The 23832-nt window shown below is 38.4% G+C and overlaps 1 protein-coding gene across 31 annotated transcripts in view; it reads right to left on the minus strand.

Annotated features, from left to right (window-relative positions):
• Ank2 (ankyrin 2) overlaps positions 1–23832 on the minus strand; it is a 710882-nt gene that overhangs the window by 165568 nt on the left and 521482 nt on the right. For all 31 annotated transcript variants that reach the window (XM_045144485.1, XM_045144488.1, XM_045144489.1 and 28 more), the window contains 2 exons: positions 10807–10905; positions 8788–8886 (listed from right to left, as the gene is read on the minus strand). In XM_045144485.1, the coding sequence (XP_045000420.1) occupies positions 8788–8886; positions 10807–10905 (198 nt within the window). The remainder of the gene's footprint in view (positions 1–8787; positions 8887–10806; positions 10906–23832) is intronic.

Here is a 23832-nt window from a genome sequence, read left to right on the forward strand (position 1 = left end):
TTGAGGATTTTTTGGCTTGATTATTTAAATAATCATATCTTCTAGATACTGTCATATTTTGACATTTATTTTCCCATTTATTTTCTTATTTCTTTTTTCTTTTCCGATAGCATTGTTTACTCTCTTTGCTTTGTAGTCCTTGAGTATACATAGCTGGCCAGGATTCTTTTCTTATTACTGGCATAATAAGAATAGTAATTTTTGGGCGGGAGAGATGGCTTAGTGCTTAAGGTGCTTGCCTACAAAGCCTAAGCACCCAGGTTCAATTCATCAGATCCCATGTAAGCCAGATGCACATGGTGGCACATGCTTCTGGAGTTCATTTGCAGTGGCTAGAGGCCCTGGCGTGCCCATTCTCTCTCTCACATTCTCTGTCTCTCTTCCTCTCTCTGTCTCTAATAAATAAATAAATAAAAATAAATCTTAAAACAGTAATGTCTGTAGTTGTTTGGTATATTTCTTCAGAAAGTAGTCTAATATTCATAGTTGAATACTTTAAATGTTGGTAAAATTTAAATTAGATTTAAATTTATGTTGCTAATGGAACTTGAAGGAAAGCTAACCCACCTAGAACGAAAACACCAGGCATTTTAAAAGTAGCCTCTTGTTGTTGTTTCTCCCATCTGTGTCTTTAGCATCATTGACACTTGGTTTTAGATAATATATGCTGATGCTATAGTAAAAATATTTCACATATCACTATTATTGTACCAGAGGCAAATATAAACAATACACTTTAGGTTCATAGTATTCTATGTAGAGTTGGAAGTTGGAGTGAGTTTTAGAAATTATTTTCAGATAAACCACACTTTACAAGATGGATGTTCATATTCTGAATGTCCTATTGTTAAATTTTTCACGTTTTACTGGCATCTGTGTTGAAGCTAATGCAAATTTCTATACCCAAATTGCCAGAATTGAAAGGAGGTTATAAAATCAGCCAGTTACAGATACTGACTTTGTGATATACTGTGCTGTGCCAGCAATAGGTAGCAGTGGTCTGCAGAAGGGCTGGGCTTGTGTGGATGGAAATAATGTCACCTAGCAGTAACTGAACTCTTCCAATCCCAGACCTTGTTCTAAGTGCTATGCATGGGTTAAGCTCTCAACATCTTATCTCAACAGGTATCATCATTATAATCCTACTATAGTAGAGGTACAGTTACATGATCAGAAAATAAAAGTTGTATCTGAAGCCTAGGATTTTTGACAAACTAGCTTCAGATTCTGTGTTTTATCCATTTTACTCTGCAGTCTATTACAGGCAACACCAGGTCACTGTGAAATCTTAAAAACTTGGGCTGGAGAGATGGCTTAGTGGTTAAGCGCTTGCCTGTGAAGCCTAAGGACCCTGATTCGAGGCTCGACTCCCCAGGACCCACATTAGCCAGATGCACAAGGGGGCACATGCATTTGGAGTTTGTTTGCAATGGCTGGAAGCCCTGGCGTGCCCATTCTCTCTCTCTCTCCCCCACCCCGTCTTTCTCTCTGTGTCTGTTGCTCTCAAATAAATAAGCAAAAAAAATTAAAAATAAAACTTTCCTTGCTTTAATGGCTTTAAGAGTATAAATAACACTAATAAAATTAAGAATATAAATATCAATTCCAATTATTATCGACAATGAGATAGCCATAATTAATCATAATATACTTACATACAAATTTACATTTGTCATGCTTAGTCAGCTGTTGGACACTATATAATTCCCAGTTAAAAGAAATACAACTAAAGGGGCTGGACAGATGGCTTAGCGGTTAAGCACTTGCTTGTGAAGCCTAAGGACCCCGGTTTGAGGCTCGGTTCCCCAGGTCCCACGTTAGCCAGATGCACAAGGGGGCACATGTGTCTGGAATTTGTTTGCAATGGCTGGAAGCCCTGGCACACCCATTCTCTCTCTCTCCCTCTATCTGTCTTTCTCCCTGTGTCTGTCACTCTCAAAGAAATAAATAAAAAATGAACAAAAAATATTAAAAAAAAAAAAGAAATACAACTAAAGACAAAAGCTAGGGTAACAGTTGCAAGAATCCTGTGGATTGATGATTATTAGTGATTATATAAACAAATTACAGTATAAAAAATTGTCAAAATTAACCAGTAATTTTAGCTTTCTTAGTTCTTCTAAATCTAAAGTCTTTCCTCACTAAAAAATATCAGTGATCTTCTTATAAAAGGGACTTTCAAAAAATAATAAGTAGGGAGGCCTTGACAAACACCTAGCATGGTCTCCTTCTTGTGTCTGTTTGCCTCCCCTTCAGGTTAACTTCCCCTTGGGTCCTTGTTCAACTCCCCGCTGGCCAGGGCAGACTCTAGTGAATTCCAGGTCAGCCTGGGCTAGAGTGTGACCCTACCTCGAAAAACAAACAAACAAATATATAAAAATAAATAAATAAATAAATAAAATGACACAGATGTTTAATTCAAACGTGATAGGAAAAAAAATTAAAAAAAAAATAAGTAAACATTTAGAATTAGTCTTTCCATAGTGAGCTCCCAGGAGACAGGAGACTCAATTAATGAGCACTAAATCTAGGTAAAAACACCACATCAAAACCCCCTTTAATCAGAATGTTAAGAATCCTCTTGGTTACATCTAGCTACCTCCTATGCTACAAAACGTCAAGAAAAAAACTCTTTGAATTGCATTTATCACCTCCAACTTGTGTCAGCTTCTGAGAACACGTTCATATAGACTTCAGAAAGGCTAAGGGATATCCATGTTCAGCTACAGTGATAATGAGTACCCCAACTAATTAACCCAAACCACTCTAAAAACATTTCTACTAATAGGTTCTTTAAATTGTGTTACATTAGAATTTTGAAAATTACCTAAGATATTAAAATTTACATTTGCACATGTTCCTAAATGATAAAATATTTTTGAACTTAATTTTAGCAAAATGGCAAATGAGACTGAAGCCATAAAGTCTTTTTGTTAACCACATTTTTTGTTATAACTGTTATATATAACTCAGACCTCCTACTTTTATGAACAAAGTCTTCATGTTCAAAAGATTCAATTTTTTCAGTGCCTTCATAAGAGAAGCATAATTTGAGGAGAAAAATAACGTAATTACACACAAATTTACACTTATCATGTTTAGTCAATTGTTGGGCACGACATAGTTTCCCACTTAAAATGGGTTTAATTTGAGGAAAACATCTGGTTTTTATATTGTCAGAGACCAGTTAAATCTTCTAAAAGGAACTCTGTTTGGGTACTACCTCTATTTTAAATCCAAACTCCTAAAGCTAAAGATAATAAAACTTCATTCTACTGAGAGAAAGGGAAGAATATTATTGACAGGGACCAACCAATTGGATTACTGTACTGCTACTGATGCTGACAATATTAAGATATGTCAAGTCAATAGCTCTAGAAAGCACTGTGGCATACTCACTCGGTCTTCTGCCTACCTCAGAGAATTTTTTTTTTTAATTTGATTTATTAGTTTTCTTTTCATCAAATACAGGCATTTTGGTACCATTGTTTAGGCTCATCTATGATCTACCCCTTCCCATTAGACCCTCCTTGTTGATGTAAATGGGTCGTGCATTGTGGAGTTAGTCCCCAGTTATTGGTATGCTAAATGTCGCTGCAAATCATGACCCAACATGTGACTCTGACGTTCTTTACGCCCCCTCTTCAGCAAAATTTCCCTGAGCCATGTTGGGTTCATTTTTGGTCTGCTTCAGTGCTGAGGTGTTGGGGGCCTCTGAGGCTCTGGCTCTCTGATTTGGTAGGAGGTGATTTTTCTCTGTGTTGGTCTCCTTCCCCCTTGTGCTGGTATCCAGTTCACAGGAAAACATCACCCTTGCTTGTTTTACCAATTGTCCTTAGTTTCAGTTGGGCCCCTTTTTCTACCTCAGAGAATTTTGACTCTATTGATTAATCTTAGTAATATTCAAAGACTTTGGTTAACTAATTCAAAGAACAGTTTCTAATGACAACATTCATAGTGGGTTTTTCAAGTTACAATTAGCCAGATTCTAGCACCAAATGAGATCTCACGGAGGAATAAGTACTTGACTAGAAATTCCAAAGTAAGCTACATTTGCAAAAAATAAAAATAACAAAGGCTTACCTATAAAAGGGACTCATCTTCAAAAATAGGACATAAAGTAAAAAAAATGTTTTATAGAAGAGAGTAGTTGGGCTGAAGAGATGGTTTAGTGGTTAAAGCACTTGCCTGTGAAGCCTAAGGACATAAGTTGGATTCCCCAGGACCCAAGTAAAGCCAGATAGACAAGGTGTTGCATGTGTCTGGAGTTTATTTACAGAATCTGTAGGCCCCGATGTGCTCATATTTTCTCTCTCTTTCTCTCTCAAATAATAAAAAAGTAACATAAAAAGAGAAAACTTATAACCTAAAAATCTATACTTTCAGGGCTGGAGATGTGTCTTAGCAATTAAGGTGTTTGCCTGTGAAACCAAAGAATACAGGTTTGATTCCCTAGAACCCATATCATCCAGATGCACAAGGTGATGCATATGTTTGGAGTTTATTTACGCTGGCTGAAGGTCCTGATGTGCCCATTCTCTCTCTCCCCCTCTTTCTCTTTCTTGCAAACAAATAAAATAAATTTTAAAAACCTGTATGTTAAGAGTCCCTGTTTCCTGATTAAGTAGGACATTAAAGTGTCTATTAATAGAGTTAGCTGAGATTGGAAAATATAAAAAAATACTCATATTTTGTCAAATAAGAGTAGATGGACAATATTACAGAATGATTCCTACTGAAGTCCATTTCCTGTCTGCTTGTAAAATAAGAAATAAGATTTTATTAGTTCACAAAATCTGTGAAGTTCTGACCTGAGCACTCACAAGTCTAACTTCTTGTCACTAATAAGGTCTAGTGCCTATGAAAAATATAATTATATATTTTATTTTAAAAATTCAAAATACTGGGGGATGAAGAGATGGCTTAGTAGTTAAGGTGCTTGCCTGCAAATCAAAAGGACCCAGGTTCAATTCCCCAGTACTCACATTAAGCCAGATGCACAAAATGGTGCATATATCTGGAGTGCATTTGCTTTGGCTAGAGGCCATGTCATGCAAATTCTTTGTCCCTCTTTCTCTCTCTCTCTCTCTTCCTCCCTCCGTTGTTCATTTTTCCCTCCTTTCTCTCTCTGTCTCTCAAGTCAATAAAATAAAATTCAAAATTCATTACTGATTTCTTTGTATTGTGACTATTCATACACTTTCCCAAACTGTATTCTAAATGTGATGCCAAAATAATGGGATAAATGAAATTATGACATACAAATACACAATAAGCAGGCATTAAAAAATAGTCTAGCTGAGCATGGTGGTACACGCCTTTAGTCCCAGTACTTGGGAGGCAGAGGCAGGAGGATTACCATGGGTTCAAGGCCACACTGGACTACAGTGAGACCCTACCTTGAAAACTGAAAAAAAAAAAAAAAAAGGTCTTTCTTAGAATTACAACAGCCAGCCACTCCACATGAAGATATAGATATATAGTCACACCAACCAGGTTAAAAAATAGATTACCAAGCCATACATTGTGGCACACACCTTTAATCCCAGCACTTGGGAGGCAGAGGGTAGGTGGATTGCTGTGAGTTGGAGGCCACCCACCCTGAGACTACATAGTAAGTTCCAGGTCAGACTGGACTGTACCTCAAAAAACTAAACCAAAAAAGAATAATAATAAGAGATGGCTTAGCGGTTAAGCACTTGCTTGTGAAGACTAAGGACCCTGGTTTGAAGCTGGATTCCCCAGGAACCACGTTAGCCAGATGCACAAGGGGGTGCAAGCATCTGAAGTTCGTTTGCAGTGGCTGGAGTGCCTTGGATTAGGTTCTTAGAAAGATAGAGAGGAAGGTAGATTTTGAATACAAAATTTAAAGTACAAATTCTGAATTTGTGATTCAGGTGTGTCCTTTGTGTGGTTCTGACAGGAAATAACTGTCCAATTACTCAGAGAATGTCCCCTATGCACCTATATAATACCAAATTTTGTCAACTAAAAAAGAATCTATATCCTAAATGAGATAGGAATGAAAGGAATAAAAAATATCAGGAATGACACACAGCAGCTTTCCATGGCCCTAAAATGATTCCTTTTGGAACTTACTAACACTCAGTGGCAAAATAATCAAACCAGACTTTATTTATTTATTTATTTATTTATTTATTTATTTATTTATTTATTTTTGGTGAAAGGAGATGACTCTAGCACAGGCTGACTAATGGAAATCCTCCTACCTCAGCTTCCTGAACGCTGGGAATAAAAACATGTTCTACCATACCCAGCTTAAATTTATCTGTTTTCATTTCAATTGTTAAATTATAAAATATTCATCAACTGATGGTAGCTACCAAAACTCAACAAAGCAAGTAATCTTATAAGTCTTCTTTTTTTAAATTTATTTATTTGACAGAAAGAAAGAAGGGGAGAAAGAGAGAGAATAGGCACACCAGAGCCTCCAGCCACTGCAAATGAACTCCAGATGCATATGCTACCTTGTGCATCTGGCTAACATGGGTCCTGGTGAATTGAACCTGGGTCCTTTGGCTTTTCAAGTACATGTCTTAACCGCTAAGCCATTGTTCCAGCCCTTATAAGTCTTGTCAAATGACTTAAACTTTGAGAAAAACATTAGAAATAATCATTTTTCACACTAAAACTATCTCACAATATAAAAATCAATTTGAGTAATGCATCAAGATCACATACATCTTACATTAAGTCATATTATGCAGCACAAGTAATTATTTTAATCCTTTGGTGATTATATAAAGCTTATTTTAAAAAGGTTATAAGCTGGTGTGATTATGCCCATAAAAAAAGGCTCATTGACTCTCAAACAAATTAATAAGATGGTTTTAGTTTCTTACTGTTGAAAAGTCTCTAAATCATAGATTTCCAGGAACCATGATGTAATAACTGATATCAGAGCTTTTAACAGCATTTACTTTGCAGCATTTGCCACCTGTCAGCTTTTATGACATCACTAAACTCAAATAATCACTTTAAGAGATGTAACCCAGCTCTTTTTATAGATGCTAATAACTCCATTGAAAATATGAATGTCCAGCCATAGCATGGGAAACTTCTGGTGTGCAATTGAGCTTGGTTGGCTTTCACTCCCATGACTGATTGGTGCTTTGCTGAGGCAGGCATGGACCAGTTTTTTTTGACAGTCCTCTGAAGCAGTGGTTCTCAAGGTGGGTTCATGGATCACTCAGAAGCTGAGGTGGAGGCTAGGCACATGTGTTCCAGCAAACCTTGCAAGTGATTATGATGCAAGCCATTGTTTGAGAACTCTACAGTAAAATGATGCTCTACTGCTATAAACAAAAGGGCTTTTGTTTTTCAGAGCTAGAGATTGAACCTAGGCTCTTATGCATGCTAGGCAAATGCTCTGCCATTGACTACACTCCTAACCCACTACAAAAGATTTTATTCTTTACTATAGAGCAGTAAGGTTTTGTAGCATCCCTCTTTCCCAAGCCTATGATGCCATTATACTTTCTGGAACATACAAGTGTTCTTTATTGATGGTACAATATTTTTAATTTTTATTAAAAATTCAGGCTAAGGTATATTTCCAATTCTTTTCAAAACACTGGTGCACATTTTAAAATTTTTTATTGGAAGGAAAAATAAATGTGACTAATTGAAATGCTATGATAGTTCAGAGATAAAATAAATGGTTAATGGCTTATATATTATAATTTCAGTAGATTTAGTTTTCTCTATAATCAAAATCAAAGAAACAAAGCTGATTTTAACTTTTCCTTTTGGGATTTCCTCGGTCTAGAACTGGTACAATCTATACAAACATAGCTATGGAGATGTGATGAATGAATGAACATAGGTAACAGATACTGCGACAGCAGGTGAGTGAGGGAACTTATCCCAAAGAACAGATATGAAGGAGCTCGATTCCTCTGCCAGTGTCCCTTTAGATGTGACCATATGACCAGCAATCTAAAGAGAAACCTCAGAAGACAGAGGGATGGAACTCTAGGTGGTCTTTTGTTTGATTGCTTGCTATTTTGATTGAGTTTTAGTGTGGGACAGAACCCAATCCTCCCACATGCCACAGAAATAGAATTTACTGGAAAGATATACACTTCAGTTCTTATATAGAGACATTATACACATCAAAAGTAAAGTTTTCTATCCGAAAAATAAAGGAATCCATTTGATAGTGTAAATTGAGTTAACAAATGTATAATTATTTTCTTAATTAGGACCATGTACTTCACTTTTATTATTATGTGTACCATAAAGCCATCAAAACAGATTTTCAAGTTTCCCTTAGGGTTTTGGTAAAGCCGATGTGAGATGAACAAAGCAGTGTGATTACCACTCCATAGAAGAATTCCTCATAGGATGCTTTTGAATAAAAATTTAAATTTACAAGGAAGAAAGCACCTTCATGAAGGAACACAGAGCCGCATGAACAAGTTGCATTTTAACAATGACACCGTAAATCTAAGATAACACTTTATGTTCTTTTTTTAAATACTTGAAGAAAATAATGGACATATTTGTCGAGTGTTCGGTTATACTAAAAGAGGGGTTGTGGTATGTCAGTAGAACTGGGATGGGGAGAGGAAGCATAAGAGTTTAACCGAATGAAAATAAATTAATATGCAACATGTTCACATAGTCAAGTTCTCAAAAAGTAAAAAGTAAGAAATTTAACTATATGAGTTCACAGAAGTAATCTGATTAAAATAAATCAATAAATCAATTTCACGTAAGCATTCTACAGTGTTGTTCACATTAGAGATAGGCTGAATGTAATACCTGAGACTGTGCATTGATATTGGCTCCCTCCTTAACAAGAACTTTGACGACCTCAGCTTGTCCAGCCAGGGATGCAATGTGGAGAGCAGTATTCCCCTTCTGTATGGACAAAACAGAAGAGAAAATATTGCAGATTTATAAACTTTGTTGAAATTAAGATATGTAGGCCTATGCAACTGGTCAAAAATTTTCATTTTGTCAAGATAAACCATTCACTTTTATCAAGCCCACCTTGTAAAGGATTATCTTTTATCACCAAAAAGTTGACAATCTCATCTACAGAATCCCTTCATTATCTTCATAATACAGGAGCACAGCTGAGAACATGGGAAAACTAAGCCTGCAATAAACCAACATTTTTGGTATGTGTGTTCAAGTGGCAATAAATTATGGAATTCATGGGATTTTTACCAAAATCTAGAGTCCTATTACAAGGAAATACTAACAAAAATGTTTATTAACACATTAACTTTATTCCACTTTGTTTAAAAAAATCAAGGACTCTCAGCAGCATTGTTATTCTACCTATAAGAGCCCATGGTTATAGCTCAAAATATTCTAGAAGAGAAATAATCAATTTTACATCTATCATGGCCATAGATTTCAAATTTTAGCTCCAGTCTGCTACCAATTCACTGTGGGACCAGTAACGACTGATTTGGGCTTTGTGGGGCTTGTATTGATTAGACAATTCCACAACTCTAATCTGAAAGTGAGAGTAAATCTGAAGTGGGTACACCTGCAAGTGCTAGGGAAGCTGAGGCAGGAGGACCCAGCATTTTAGACCAACCTGGAATCCATAGTGATATTCCTTCCAAAGAAAATAAGACCTAGGGATGTAGCTTAGTTTACAACTGCTGCCTAGCACGTGGAAGGGCCTGAATTTGATCCTGAAAAATACCCCCTCTACCTGACCAAGAAAGAAAAAGGTAAACCTTTTTTAAGTTTAAAATGTCAACAGGATGTAGAAGGAAAATGAAGATGATAATTTCATTGACATTAAACAGCTATCCTGTATGCATTTGTTAGACACTTACTTGATATGTTCAAGAGAAATATCAGTAAAAATGTAAACTTTCTAGCTCAAAACTAAGGAGTCTAGGATTGCCAGAGAATTGTTATTTTTGCTTCCTTTTTAAAATTTCCCATTAAGGCCAGAATGCATTTTAGAAGTTAGACATAAAATGTTGGAAACCCAGTTTTACTGGCTGAACTACTATTTTATTTCTAAACTTATTTTTGGCCCACCCTTGATTACATGCATACCCTAGCCATAACCTTAAACCTGAGTCTCTCTGTGCTTCTCCCACAGTTATTATTACTCTCCAACACTGCTTAGCAAGTTTGGCTATGATTGGCTGCTTATGGTTCCAAATATATTGACAATGTATCTGTAAATCTATTTTTATTTTAACAGATGTTTAACAGAACCAAATATAGTTTAATAACAGCAGTGTCATTAATTATACTAAACATTTTCTTTTAAATGAGTCATAATTCTTCACAAAAACATAAGGATAAAATCTAACCTTACTCTAATAATTCAACCCATGACCCAAAAGTTCTTTTCAGGGGAGTATAAAAAATTCTGTATGTTTTCCTATAAAACATTATGAAGAAATTAAGAGATATGTCAATTTAACTGAAAGAATGAACATTATCTGTTCATTTTCAATAACAAGTCCACCATATCAATTTATTTACTTAAAATCAAATTCACTTTGAGAAAACAGGTGCTATTGTCCAGAGGAATATATTCATCTAGGTTTCTTTGTGAATCAAAGGAGGAATGACAATATATGAGAAACAAGGTTTCCAGATTTCTTGAGTCTGTTGTCTATGTCCTTCAAAAAAAAAAAAAAAAATCAAAATTTGCATGGTTTGGTAGAAAGGGCTTCAATTGTATGCCAGAGTGGTTAAGACTCATTGCTGAACACACCTCTGAACAATTGGGACAGGAAGAGGAAAGCTTTAACTCCTTAATTCCTAAGAAAGTAAGTTCTACAAGCAGGACAGTACCTTAGTGGCAGAATCCACAGAGGACCCTCTTCCCAGCAGCTCCTGTACCAGTCCCACGTGGCCTTCCTTGGCCGCCAGATGGAGAGCATTGAGTCCATTCTGAGAGAAAAGCAAAGCAGGCTTAGATGTGGAGGACCAGTGCTGCTCTGACTCAGACACAACCCAGACAGCAGACATACACACGCATCTCTTTTTTTTTTTTAAATTTTTATTTATTTATTTGAGAGCGACAGACACAGAGAGAAGGACAGAGAGAGGGAGAGAGAGAGAATGGGCGCGCCAGGGCTTCCAGCCTCTGCAAACGAACTCCAGACGCGTGCGCCCCCTTGTGCATCTGGCTAACGTGGGACCTGGGGAACCGAGCCTCGAACCGGGGTCCTTAGGCTTCACAGGCAAGCGCTTAACCACTGAGCCATCTCTCCAGCCCCACACGCATCTCTTATCTCTGCCTTTTCCTTCTGGTATGAGTGTGAATGTGAATCTATTTCAGTTAAGAGACTAATTTCCAAAGGCAAAAGTGTTTCAGAAGCAGGATTTGGCAATCTCATTTCAACAAACTTGTATTTCTTTTTAGTTGTTTATGCATGTGATATATGTGTGTGCATGCTGGTGTGTTTGTATGTGTGTGGACACATGGGCATGCAGATGTGCAAACAAGCATGTGTGCATATATTGAAAGCCAGAGATTTATGCATGTACAATGTTTTCCTCAATCGTTCTTCTGCCTTATTTTACTTTTTTTGTGGGGGGGTTCAGGGTATTTCACAGAATCCAGGACTCACTGACTTAGCTAAACTACTTAGTTACCTGGAAATTCCTATGTCATTACACTCTCAGTACAGAGCCTATAGGTACATGCCATCACACACACCTGATCTGTCTCTGTGGATGCTGGTGATCCACAGAAGGCCCTCAAATTTGCAAGGTAAGCACCTTACACACAGAGCCATGTCTGCAGCCTCAAACTTGTATTCCTTTAATGACGAAATTAAATATGACTTGGAAAATGGCTCAGTGGTTTAAACTGCTTGCCACTCAAGCTGGAGTCCTGGAGTTTGATTCTCCAGATCCCGTATAAAAAGCCAGAAACCATGGGTAGCTTCTGTAATACCAGCACACTCATATTAATGGAGAGATAGGACAGAGACATGGAGAATTTCCCTGAAGGAGGGCAAGTGCAACAAAGAACAGCAGAGCAAGAATCCAGAACAAGAAACCTGCCTCAAGTATGATGGATGGGCAAGGACTGACCCAAAAGTTGTTGTGTGCCCTCCACATGTATGTGTGACATGCACATTCCCACACTCACACACACAAATACATAATACATTTTTAAAAAACATAGAAAAGCTTTTCTAAAGAGAAAATAAAGAAAATTTGAGGGCTGGAGAGATGGCTTAGCAGTTAAGCACTTGCCTGTGAAGCCTAAGGACCCCAGTTCAAGGCTCGGTTCCCCAGGTCCCACGTTAGCCAGATGCACAAGGGGGCGCACGCGTCTGGAGTTCGTTTGCAGAGGCTGGAAGCCCTGGCGCGCCCATTCTCTCTCTCTCCCTCTCTCTGTCTGTTGCTCTCAAATAAATAAATTTAAAAAAAAAAAAGAAAGAAAATTTGATAGATAGATAGATAGATAGATAGATAGATAGATAGATAGATAGATATCTGGGAGTGGCTAAAGTCAAAACTTTGTCTGATTTCTTGAATAAGTTAACAATTAAGAGAGGAAATATTTCTTACAAAGTGATTTAAAAGAAACAGAATCATAGGCTGGAGAGATGGTTTAGTGGCTAAGGCATTTGCCTGAAAAGCCAAAGGACCCAGGTTCAATTCCCCAGGACCCACATTAGCCAGATGCACAAGGGGGTGCACATGTCTGGAGTTCGTTTGCAGTGGCTGGAGGCCCTGGTATGCCCATTCTCTCTTCTCTCTCTCTTTCTCCCCCCTTTTTCTGTCAAATAACTAAATAATATATAAAATATTAAAAAAGGAAGCAGAATCATTTTTAAGGGAATATAACTCTGTAATATAGCATTATATTATGTTATGCTTAATGGTAACAGTATATTTAAGCTGCATTTAACACTATATCACAATAGCCCTTAAAAAATTAAATTTATCCTGAAATGTCCGAGAGTACTAAGACTTCTAGTTTTCAGTTATCTCAGTCCCTGGAAATTAACTGTGCACCATATCATAACATTGAGGAAAACCACATAGCCCTGATCTTCAAATTCAATGTAATCCTTGTTAAAGTACTAATGACACTGTTCAAAGAAATAAAAAGTATGTACTTACTAATGTTCATATGAAATTACAACTGATTATAAATAGACAAGATGATCTTAAGCAATATGAGCAGGGGAGGCGCATGGCACTACTTGATCTCAAATATACTACAAAGTTAGGTTTATCCCAGACTCAACAGGTGCCTACAGTTAGAGGACACTATCTGCAAAAGAGTAGGATCCTGTTAACTAGGGATGGAGATGTATGGGAGGACCCAGATGAAGCTGAGAGCATTGAAATCTGATTCTGATGGGTTTATTATACCTGAGGAAGTAACATTCCCACATTTAGCAGCAGATGCATCCTTACCCCAAGACCCTACAATCTGGTGGCTCTTGAACCTTGGCTAAAGGAATTAACCCTGTGTTCTCTATGGAACCCAAAATGACCTTCCATAAAGGATATTTCGAGCAAAACAATTCTGATACCCTCAATGCCAACCCACCTTTGCCCCTAGTCTTATAACCAGATTTAAAGCTAAGCAGACCCTTAAAAGGTGAGGTAGAAAGTATGACCCATGAGGAGTTTCAATGTATCTCTAAAGAACTTCATAAGCTTTCTAATTTATTCAGTGAAAAGCATCATGAATATGTATGGGAATGGATTTTAAGAGTATGAGATGACGGACAAAGAAATATCAAACTAGATCAGGCTGAGTTTAGCAATAGGGGCCATTAATTCTAGGTTTAATAATGCATCTACAACAGATAACAACATAATAACAACAATAATAACTACAACAGATGACAATGGACTGATTGGTTGGCTGAAGTAGAGTCAAATGATGGCCTACTGTTAATGAGTTGGAATTGCCTGATATCCTTTGGCATAATGTTGATGAAGGGATTAAAAGTGTCTTGGAAATTGGTATGTTTTAATGGATTTGTCATGCAAAACCTTATCACCTACAATGGGTGGGTCCAAAAGATGCATCCCACACTGACACTAAGAAACAGGGGTTTTTTTTTGTTGTTGTTTCTTTGTTTGTTTGTTTGCTTTGTTTTGTTTTTTTGAGGTAGGGTCTCACTCTAGTCCAGGCTGACCTGGAATTCACTATGGAGTCTCAGGGTGGCCTCGAACTCATGGCAATCCTCCTACCTCCACCTCCCGAGTGCTGGGATTAAAGGCGTGAGCCACCACGCCCGGCTCAAGAAACAGGTTTTTGAGAAGTGCACCAGCACACTTAAGAGCTCAGTCATTATCTTGTATGTAATTCAGACTTTACAGTAGACCTACAAATTAGATTAGTTAGATGGCATTGATTTGGAGAAACCCTGTGGCCCTCCAGTTAAAGTAGGTATTTATGGAGGTCAGGAACCAATGAAATTTTAGCCAAAGTTCAACTCACTGTGGGCCCATTGGACATATGAACTCATCTTGAGGTAAGTGCCCTAAACCCCAGTAAATAATTATGACAAATACATAGAAGTTGGAAGAATTCCCACACTGGTTCACTTACCTGTGTAGTGGGGCAATTATGGTTGGAAAGACAAAATGAAAGCCACTAGAACTGCCTCTACAGGGGAATCAAAACCAAAATTGCATCCCTGGAGGGACTGCAGAGATTGATGCCACCACAAAAGAGTTGAATGGTGCAGGGGTGGTGGTCCCATAACATCTGTCTTCAACTTTCCTGTGTGGCTTGCTCAAAAGTCATATGGATCATGGAGAACAACAGTTGATTATCAGAAAGTGGTTCAAGTAGTCACTCCAGTTGCAGCTGCTGTACCTAATGAGTTTTCTTTGCAGGAACAGATTAACACATCTCTTGGTACCTAGTTTGTATCTTGCAAATGTTATCTTCTCTATACCAGTCTATAAGGACCACCAGAAACAATTTGTTTTCAACTGGAAAGGCCAGAAGTGCACCTTCACTGTTTTACCTCAAGGTTATATTAACTTTTCAACCTTGTGTCAGAACTTAATTCCCAGGGATCTTGACCACTTGTCCCTTCCACCAGGTATCACATTGTCGAATTATGTTGATGATATTATGCTTATGGAACAAGAGAGTAGGAGGCAGCAAGCTCTGAAGTTGTTGTTTCAGCACATGCACATCAGGGGATGGGAAATAAATTCAACCAAAAGTCAATGGCCTTTTACCTCAATAAAATTTCTAGGAGTTCAGTGGTATGGGACATACAGAGATATTCCTTCTAAGGTGAAGGAGTTTTTGCACTAAGAAAGAAGTACAACACCTAGTGGGCCTATTTGGAATTTAGAGACATCATATTCTTCACTTGGGCATGTTACTCTGGCCCATATACCAAGTAATTTGGCAATCTGTTAAATTTCAGTGGGACCCAGAACAAGAAGGCTCTTCCACAGATACAGGCTCTTCTACCATTTGAGCTATATGATCTAGTACATCCAATGGTACCTGAAGTGTCAGCGGCAGGTAGAAATGCTATTAATAGCTTTACTTTGGCACACCTCCACAGGTGAGTCACAGCAGAAGCCCCTGAGATGTCAGAGTAAGGTGCTGCTATCATCTGTAAACAACTGTTCTCCCTTTGAATGATAGCTCTTCCCAGAGTTGTCATCATGAGCTAGGTATTATCTGACCCACAAAACCACAAAGTTGGATGTGCATAGCAGCAGTCCATCATGCAACAGAAGAGATATATACCTTATTGGGCCTGATCAGGTCTTGATGGTACAAGAAGGTGACATGAAGAAGTTGCCCAAATATCTATGGTTCTTCCTCCTGTTACCATGCCTTCTGTCCCCAACCATGTACCATGTACCTATGCATTCATAGGATGTGCCCTATGATCCACTGACTGAGGAGAAGACTAGGGCATTGATTTTCAGATGATTCTTCCCATTATGCAGGTTGTACCCACAAGTGGACAGCTGTAGCCTACAGCCCTTTCCTGCCACAACCTTTAAGGATACTGGTGAGGGGAAATCTTCACAATGGGAAGAACTTAAAGCAGTATACCTTGGCCAGATGAGAAGTTATGTATGCTTCATAAGTTATAACCAAAAGTTTGGCTGTATTGTCCAGGACTTCAAAGGAGCAAGACTTGAGTGAGAAAAACATATGGGGAAGGAGTATGTAAGAAGATCTCTCTAAACAGGTAAAGGATATAAAAGTACTTGTGTCCCATGTAAATGGGTATTCTCAGTGGAAGGTGACTTTAATAATCAAGTAGGTTAAGATGACCCATTCTGTGCATAGCAGTCCATCTGTTTCCTTGGCCATCCCTGTCACTGCCCAATGGGCCCAATGTGGCCATGGTGGCACAGATAAAGTTATACAGGGGCTCAGTAACATGAACTTCTACTCACCAAGGCTGACCTGAATCCAGCAGTTGCTGCATGCTAAATCTGCTAACAATAGAGACCAACAACAAATCCCCAATATGGCACCATTCCCTGTAGTGATCAGTGAGCAACCTAGTGGCAGGTTGACTACATTGGACCATATCCCTCCTATAAAGGGCAGCATCTTGTCCTTACTGATACAGTTATGCTTATTCTGGGTATGGGCTTGCTCTTCCCACACATATTGCTTCTGCCAATACAACCATCTGTGGACTTACAGAATGTCTTTTTCATAGTTATAGTATTCTACATAGTGTTGCCTCTGACCAAGGAACTCATTTTACAGCCAAAGATGTACAAAAATTGGCTCATGATTATGGATTCACTGGTCTTGCCTTGTTCCCCCAACATCCTGAACCAGCTGGCTTGACAGAATAGAGGAAGGGCCTTTTAAAGAAAACACTTACCAGTTCCAACTAGGTGGTAATAGCCTGGAGGGCTGAGGCATCATACTCCAGAATGCTGCATATGTCCTGAATCAGAATCCACTACATAGTACTATTTATCCTATAGCCAGAATTAACAGGCTCATGAATTGAGAAATGGAAATCTGAGGACAACCACTCATCATGACACTGGTGACCCACTAACAAAGCTTGTTTCTTCCCGTTCCTGCAACCTTTTATTTTGTTGGCCTAGAAGTCTTGGTTCCAATGGAGGGAATGCTTCTGCTAGGAGGCACAAAAGAAAAAAAAAAAAAAAGGCAAGAAAGAAAATCCACTGAACCGGAAGTTAAAATTCTACCTCTGGCTACTATGGGCTCCTACTGCCTTTGACTAATAAAGAAGTTACAGTGCTAGCTTGGATAGCTAATCCATAGTACCAGAGGAGATTTGAAATATAACTAGAGTGCAGGAAATCCTTTAAAGCATCTCTTGTTACTGCATCCTGTGGTCAAAGTCAATGAAAAACTACAATAACCTAATTAAGACAGTGTGATAAATGACCCAGAACCTTCAGGAATGAAGGCATGAGTCACTCTTCCTAGTAAAGAATCAAGACCTGCTGAGGTGCTCACAGGGGGCAGAGGCAATACAGAATGGGCAACAGAAGAAGGCAGTTACAAATACCAGCTAAAACCACATGACCAGTTACAGAAATGAGGATTGTAATTGCATGAGTGTTTATACATATGTATACAAATATTAAGATAACTTTGCTGTCCTTTTCCCTATTTCTCCACTATAATTAATATTGATTGAGAAAATATTAATAGTTAAATGTTATTAACTATATTTAAATTATTGGTTATTTGATAGTAAGCATTCCTCAAGAGACTTTCCCATGTATTTGGGTCACAAGAAGAATGTGTTTCCAGATGCACATAGGATAGTTATATCCTATGGGGTGAAATTACCACCTTGCCATTGTCTTCATTTGAAAAATAAGCATGACACAAGGAGATATGACTTGGTGTCAAGTTGACAAGGGGCAGAGTTGTGATGGTTAATTCTGTTGTCAACCTGATCAAATTAGGATTGGAATGAAGGATGTGCCTCTTGGGCAGGTCTGTGAGGGCATTTTCAGGAAGGATTAACAGAGCAGGAAGTCCTTCCTCTAGAGTGATGGGCCTTCTTATGGTTGACAGTATATAAGGAAACTCCAGAAGAACACAGTTCCTTTCTTTGTCTGGTTTCTCTTACTACTTGCTATTGCATGCTTTTGACATTCATCTATCCTCTGAGAACACTGGAACTTAGACTGCATCCAACCTCATGGACTGAGCAACTACTTGGTTCTTCAATTCTCCAGCCTGTATCCAGCCATGTGGATGGAGTAGCTACTGGTTTCTTTGGTTGTCGAGCCTGTAGAAAGCTGTTGTTGGACTACCCTACCTGTATCTTGTAAGCTAATATAATAAATTCCTATTTAATATGGCTGCAGTCAGGTTTGCATTGCTGGCAGAAATCACCTGACCAAGAGAAGCTTTTGGGATAAAGGATTTTTGACTTACAGACTCGAAGGGAAGCTCCATAATGGAAGAGAAAATGATGGTATGAGCAGAGGATGGACATCACTCTCTGTCCAACATAAGGTGGACAATAGCAACAGGAGAACATGCCAAACACTGGCAAGGGGACACTGGTTATAATACCCATAAGCCTGCTCCAACAATGCACTGCCTCCACAGGCATTAATTCCCAAATCTCCATCAGCTGGAAACCTAGCATTCATAACACCTAAGTTTGTGGGGGAAACCTGAATCAAACCACCACATTCTGCCCCGGGCCCCATAAACTGATAACCATCCATGATGCAAAATATAATGTAATCAGCCCAACTTTAAAAGTCCCCATATTTTGTCAATCCTAATGATGTTCAAACATTCTCATAGTCCAAGATCTTTTAACTGAGCAATAATAACAAAAAAATACACCAAAAAAACCCCACAAGAAAACATAATGGCACAGAATAAACATTGACACTACAAAAGATGGCACTGGGCATAGCAAAGAAATAGGCAATACAAGATTTAACACAACCAGGGCAAACATCAAACTCTGTAGCTCCAAGTCTAATAACTCTAGTCAGTGACAAATCTCTTAGTATGATAACTAATCAGCAATATTAGACTCTCTGGAGTTCCAATTCCACCCTGCCACTAGGCTATTCACAGTCCTGGAAAACTTCATCAGTAACCAGCAGCTTTCCTTAGCAGCCATCTCATGGTCCCAGCATCTCCACTGCAATGCATGGCCAATCCCCATAGCACCATCAGGTCTCTATTCAGGCATCCAGCAAACCTACTTCACACTCATTGCCAATGGCTACCTTCAAAACACATGACCATGTTGTAAATTCAATGACCCTCTCCTGTTTTCTTATATTCCATAATAGGGCCCCACTTTGCCAACACAGGGAGAATAAAGCAGATTTTGAAGAACAGGGTACATTTTGAGCCTTCAGGTGCCTTGAAAAGACCACATTCTTTCGGTGGTTACAATGCAGGTCAGCTGGTCCATTCTCAATGGTTGTAATCTCTCAATTACAGCTGAATGGGCAGCAGTTTCACCCAAACATTTCATTTTTTCTGTGCCATATCCTTCTGTTCATATCAGTCCATTTCTATGTAATGCAAACCTACACAAATTCTCAAGATACAGCTTTAACAGCAAGCCTCTCACACAAACTGCTTCTAGCCCAGCCCAAGAAAAGCTCTTTCTCACCCTCACAAGCCAAACCTCACAGTCCATAATTCTTACTACATTCAGATCTTTCAACTCTGACCAGAATAATCCATCACGTTGTACTTACAGCACTGCAAGGCATCTCTTAAGCTGAGATTTCAAATCCTTCTACATTCCTCTTGAAAATCAGCTCCAAAAGACCAAAGCCACACAGTCAGGTCTAGCAGCAATGGACCCCACTCTTGGTACTAACATTACTGTTGCAGTCAGGTTCGCATTGCTGGCAAAAATCACCTGACCAAGAGCAGTTTTGGGGATAAAGGCTTCTTTTGGTTTACAGGCTAGAGGGGAAGCTCCATAATGACAGGGAAAATGATGGCATGAACAGGGGATGGACATCACCCCCTGGCCAACATAAAGTGGACAATAGCCACAGAAGAGTGTACCAAACACTGGCAAAGGGACACTGGCTATAATACCAATAAGCCCACTCCCAACAATACACTGCCTCCAGCAGGCCTTAATTCCCAAATCTCCATCATCTGGGAACCTAGCTTCAGAACAACTAAGTTTATGGGGGGCATCTGAATCAAACTAGCACAAATACATATCCACTTGATCCTTATCTGTTCCTTTAGAAAATCCTGACTGATAGGATGGTCATCAGTAGAATAAATAGAGAAAATATAGTGATATTGTTCACTTATAAAGTGTGACACTCTCTGGCTACAGGGATGGCTTAGCAGTTAAAGCATTTGTCTGCCTAGCCAAAGGACCCAAGTTTGATTCCCCAGGACCCACATTAGCTAGATACACAAGGGGGTACATGTGTCTGAAGTTTGTTTGCAGTGGCTGGAGGCCCTGGCACACCCATTCTCTCTCTCTCTTTCTCCCTGTCAAATAAATAAAAATCATATATTTAAAAGGGTGAACTCTCATTTGAGACAATACAAATGAAGCTGTAGAACATTCTGTGATGTTAAATGAGCTGGAAACAAAAATACAAATACAGCTTCACTCATATGTGGGATATGAAAAGCTGACTTCATAGAAATAGAGAATAGTGTTGTAGTTACAAGAGACTGGAGAGTTACAAGAGGCTGGAGAATAGTTACAAGAGTGGCGAGGAGAGGGTAGGATGGGGACAGGCAGGTCAATGGGTGCATGTGATAGATAAGTAAGTCTCAATGTTCTTTGATACAGTGGAGTAAATAGAGTTAGCAATAATTCACTGTATACTTAAAAGTAGCCAGAAATGCTGGGTGTAGTGGTGCACACTTTTAATCCCAGCACTTGAGAGGCAGAGGTAGGAATATCGCCATGAGTTTGAGGTCAGCCTGAGACTACAGAGTGAATCACAGATCAGCCTGGGCCAGAGTAAGACCCTACTTCAAAAGAAGAAAGAAAAAGCAAAAAAGCCAGAAATAACGATTTTAAATATTCTTACCATAAAATAATCATAATCGGTGGAGGTAATAGATATGCTAATGACCTCAATCATCATACAATGTACACATGTATTGAAATACAATATTGTATACCATAATTATGAACAATCATTACCTGTGAATTAAAACAAGTAGAAATCTTATTACCTGGACAGCAGTCATTTTTAACTACCACTAGATATATTTACACATATTAACTGACATGAAGTTTGAAAATAGATCTTATCATAAGAAAAAACAAATAAAAATAGAAATTACTGCATATTTTACTTAATATTGATATAGTCATTTCAGGCTTTTCTGTTTCATTCTTAAGAATAGCTTTTCTTTTCTTTTTTTGTTGTTTGAGGTAGGGTCTCACTCTAACCCAGGATGACCTGGAATTCACACTGTATTCTCAGGGTGGCCTCAAACTCACAGCAATCCTCCTATCTCTGCCTTCTGAGTGCTGGGATTAAAGGCCTGAGCCACCACACCCAGCTTGTTTTGTTATTTTTATTACAAAGCATTGTCCTGTTTTCTCATCCATATTTAATTCTGAGTAACTGATAAGGTTATGCTATCAAAGCATGTTCTTGATGGGAGAGATAGTTCAGTGGTTAAGAGCACTTCCTGCTTAAGTGTGAAAGCCTCTTGGGCCAGAGACTTCCCAGTTTACCTCTCCAGAACCCTTGTAAGAAGTTGGGAGTAGACACACATGTCTGTAATTCCAGTACACAGCAGGCAGGGGCCAGAGCAAGAATGAGAAATGAAAAGACAAAGAGTCCCAATGCTCTTCTCTGGCCCCCTCATGCTCAAACATGGAGCATACACACACACACATACATACAACATACACCACACACATCATAGACACTATGGTAGTTTGAATTTATATCCTCCAATAGACTGAGGAGTTTGTTAAAGTTTGTAACTTGGATTTCCAGCCACCTGGTTAGAGGAAGTGCTACTGTGGGCAAATCCTGGGGTCCAGCCCTAAGGTGTTTCTGGAGGCAGATGTGAATTCCAGTCTATGGTAGGCAGAGTGCTTGAGCATTGCCTGGTATTCTCAGCTTGCGGTGCTGATGATGGTTTTTCTCTTTGCGTGCATTTGGTAAAAGGGACCAGTTTCCTCTGCTATTATGGAATTTTCCCTAGACCTAAAAGTGTGAAATAAATAAATGCCATTCCTCCCATAAACTGTTTATGGTTTGGATGTTCATTCCAGCAGGATGGATCTGACAACAACAGACACCATGCCACACACATAGTCTATATGCATACACCTTCAAAAAAAAAAATGCCTTTACGATGTTAGTACATTTACTGACACCAAACTGTAAGAAGTAAAACAGTTTTGTTACTATATTTTATATAGCACATGAATAGATGCCATAATGAATACTTGATAAAAGGTTGTTTTATGATTCTAAATTTACTCAATGTGCAAGTGATATCAGCTGTGTAAATCATTCACAAGTTATTCAACAAATTAAATGCATTTTTTATTCCAACTACCAGACTAAGGAAAACATTCTTTTTTTGTTTCATTTTGTTTTGTTTTGTTTTTTGAGGTAAGGTCTCACTCTAGCCCAAGCTGACCTGGAATTCACTATGTAGTCTCAGGGTGGTCTCGAACTCATAGCAATTCTCCTAACTCTGCCTCCCGAGTGCTAGGATTAAAGGCATGCACCCCCACACCTAGCCTAGAAAACATTACTTTTAAAGTTGTTTTCAGAGCTACTTATTCAATATCTAGCCTCTTGCATAGCAGGCTAGATAATGTAAATAATGTAGATAATGTAAGAAATATAAATAGATACAATCTATATCATAAGCAGTGTCCTACCCTGGAGATAGCCAAGGGAAACAGTGTGAACATTAGATAGGAGAACGTAAGGAAACAATTAAATATGATCATATCTAACAGCTTTTAACTTCCTTCCTATATTTTTATTGTACAGGTCCTTCTGCCTAGCATTTCTAACCTATATAATGAGCTATGACTACATACTGTAAATGTTTTGGAGTGAGGACTAGCCATATAGTTTTTTTTCTGAGTGATAGGTAAGGATTTTCCTTATTTTAAATTTTCATTGCATATGTTCACTGTACATAGGACTAAGCTATACAAGTCCTTTTTCATTCATTGTGTACATTGTATGTTGTGCACCTGCCACCCACATTCCCTCCTCTCCCTGGTCCTCCCCCTCCACTCTGCCACTATCCCATTTGCTTCCCTAGAATGTTTCACTTCTCCTCTTTCATGTCATATACAAAATGATTTTATATATCCATATAATATCTGGAAACTGCAAATAGGAAACACAGAATATTTGCCCCAAACTCTTAGTTTGCTTAATATAATTATTTACAGTTACATCCATTTTTCTGCAAACTTTGTAACTTCCTTTTTCTTTATAGCTGAAAACTTCTGTGTTTCTACACACGAGAGAGAGAGAGACAGACAGACAGACAGACAGAGAAAGAGATTCTTTAACCATTCTTCTGTTGTTGGACATGTAGAGTGGTTCCATGACGTAGCTGTGGTGAATAGAACTGTAACAAATATTGATACGCAACTATTTCTATGATATGTTGACTTACATGTTCCAATTATTGGTAATTGTCTGGATGAATTGACAACATTTTTTCAAGTGTAATACATTGGAATCCTTTAGATAAATCATCAATAAGTATTGTTTAAAAAGTGAACAGAAAGCCATGGAAGTGATTTGATCCGCTGCTGTGGGGCATTAAAAATAATTGGATGTCTCTGGTCAGAAGTTGCCCTTTCTTTATTTTTGCTCAATTTTGACCCCTGTCTCCTGAGGTTTAAGAATTTGAGAGTTTGGAAA

The sequence above is a fragment of the Jaculus jaculus genome, chromosome 2 (assembly GCF_020740685.1).
Source record: "Jaculus jaculus isolate mJacJac1 chromosome 2, mJacJac1.mat.Y.cur, whole genome shotgun sequence".
Lineage (NCBI taxonomy): Eukaryota > Metazoa > Chordata > Mammalia > Rodentia > Dipodidae > Jaculus > Jaculus jaculus.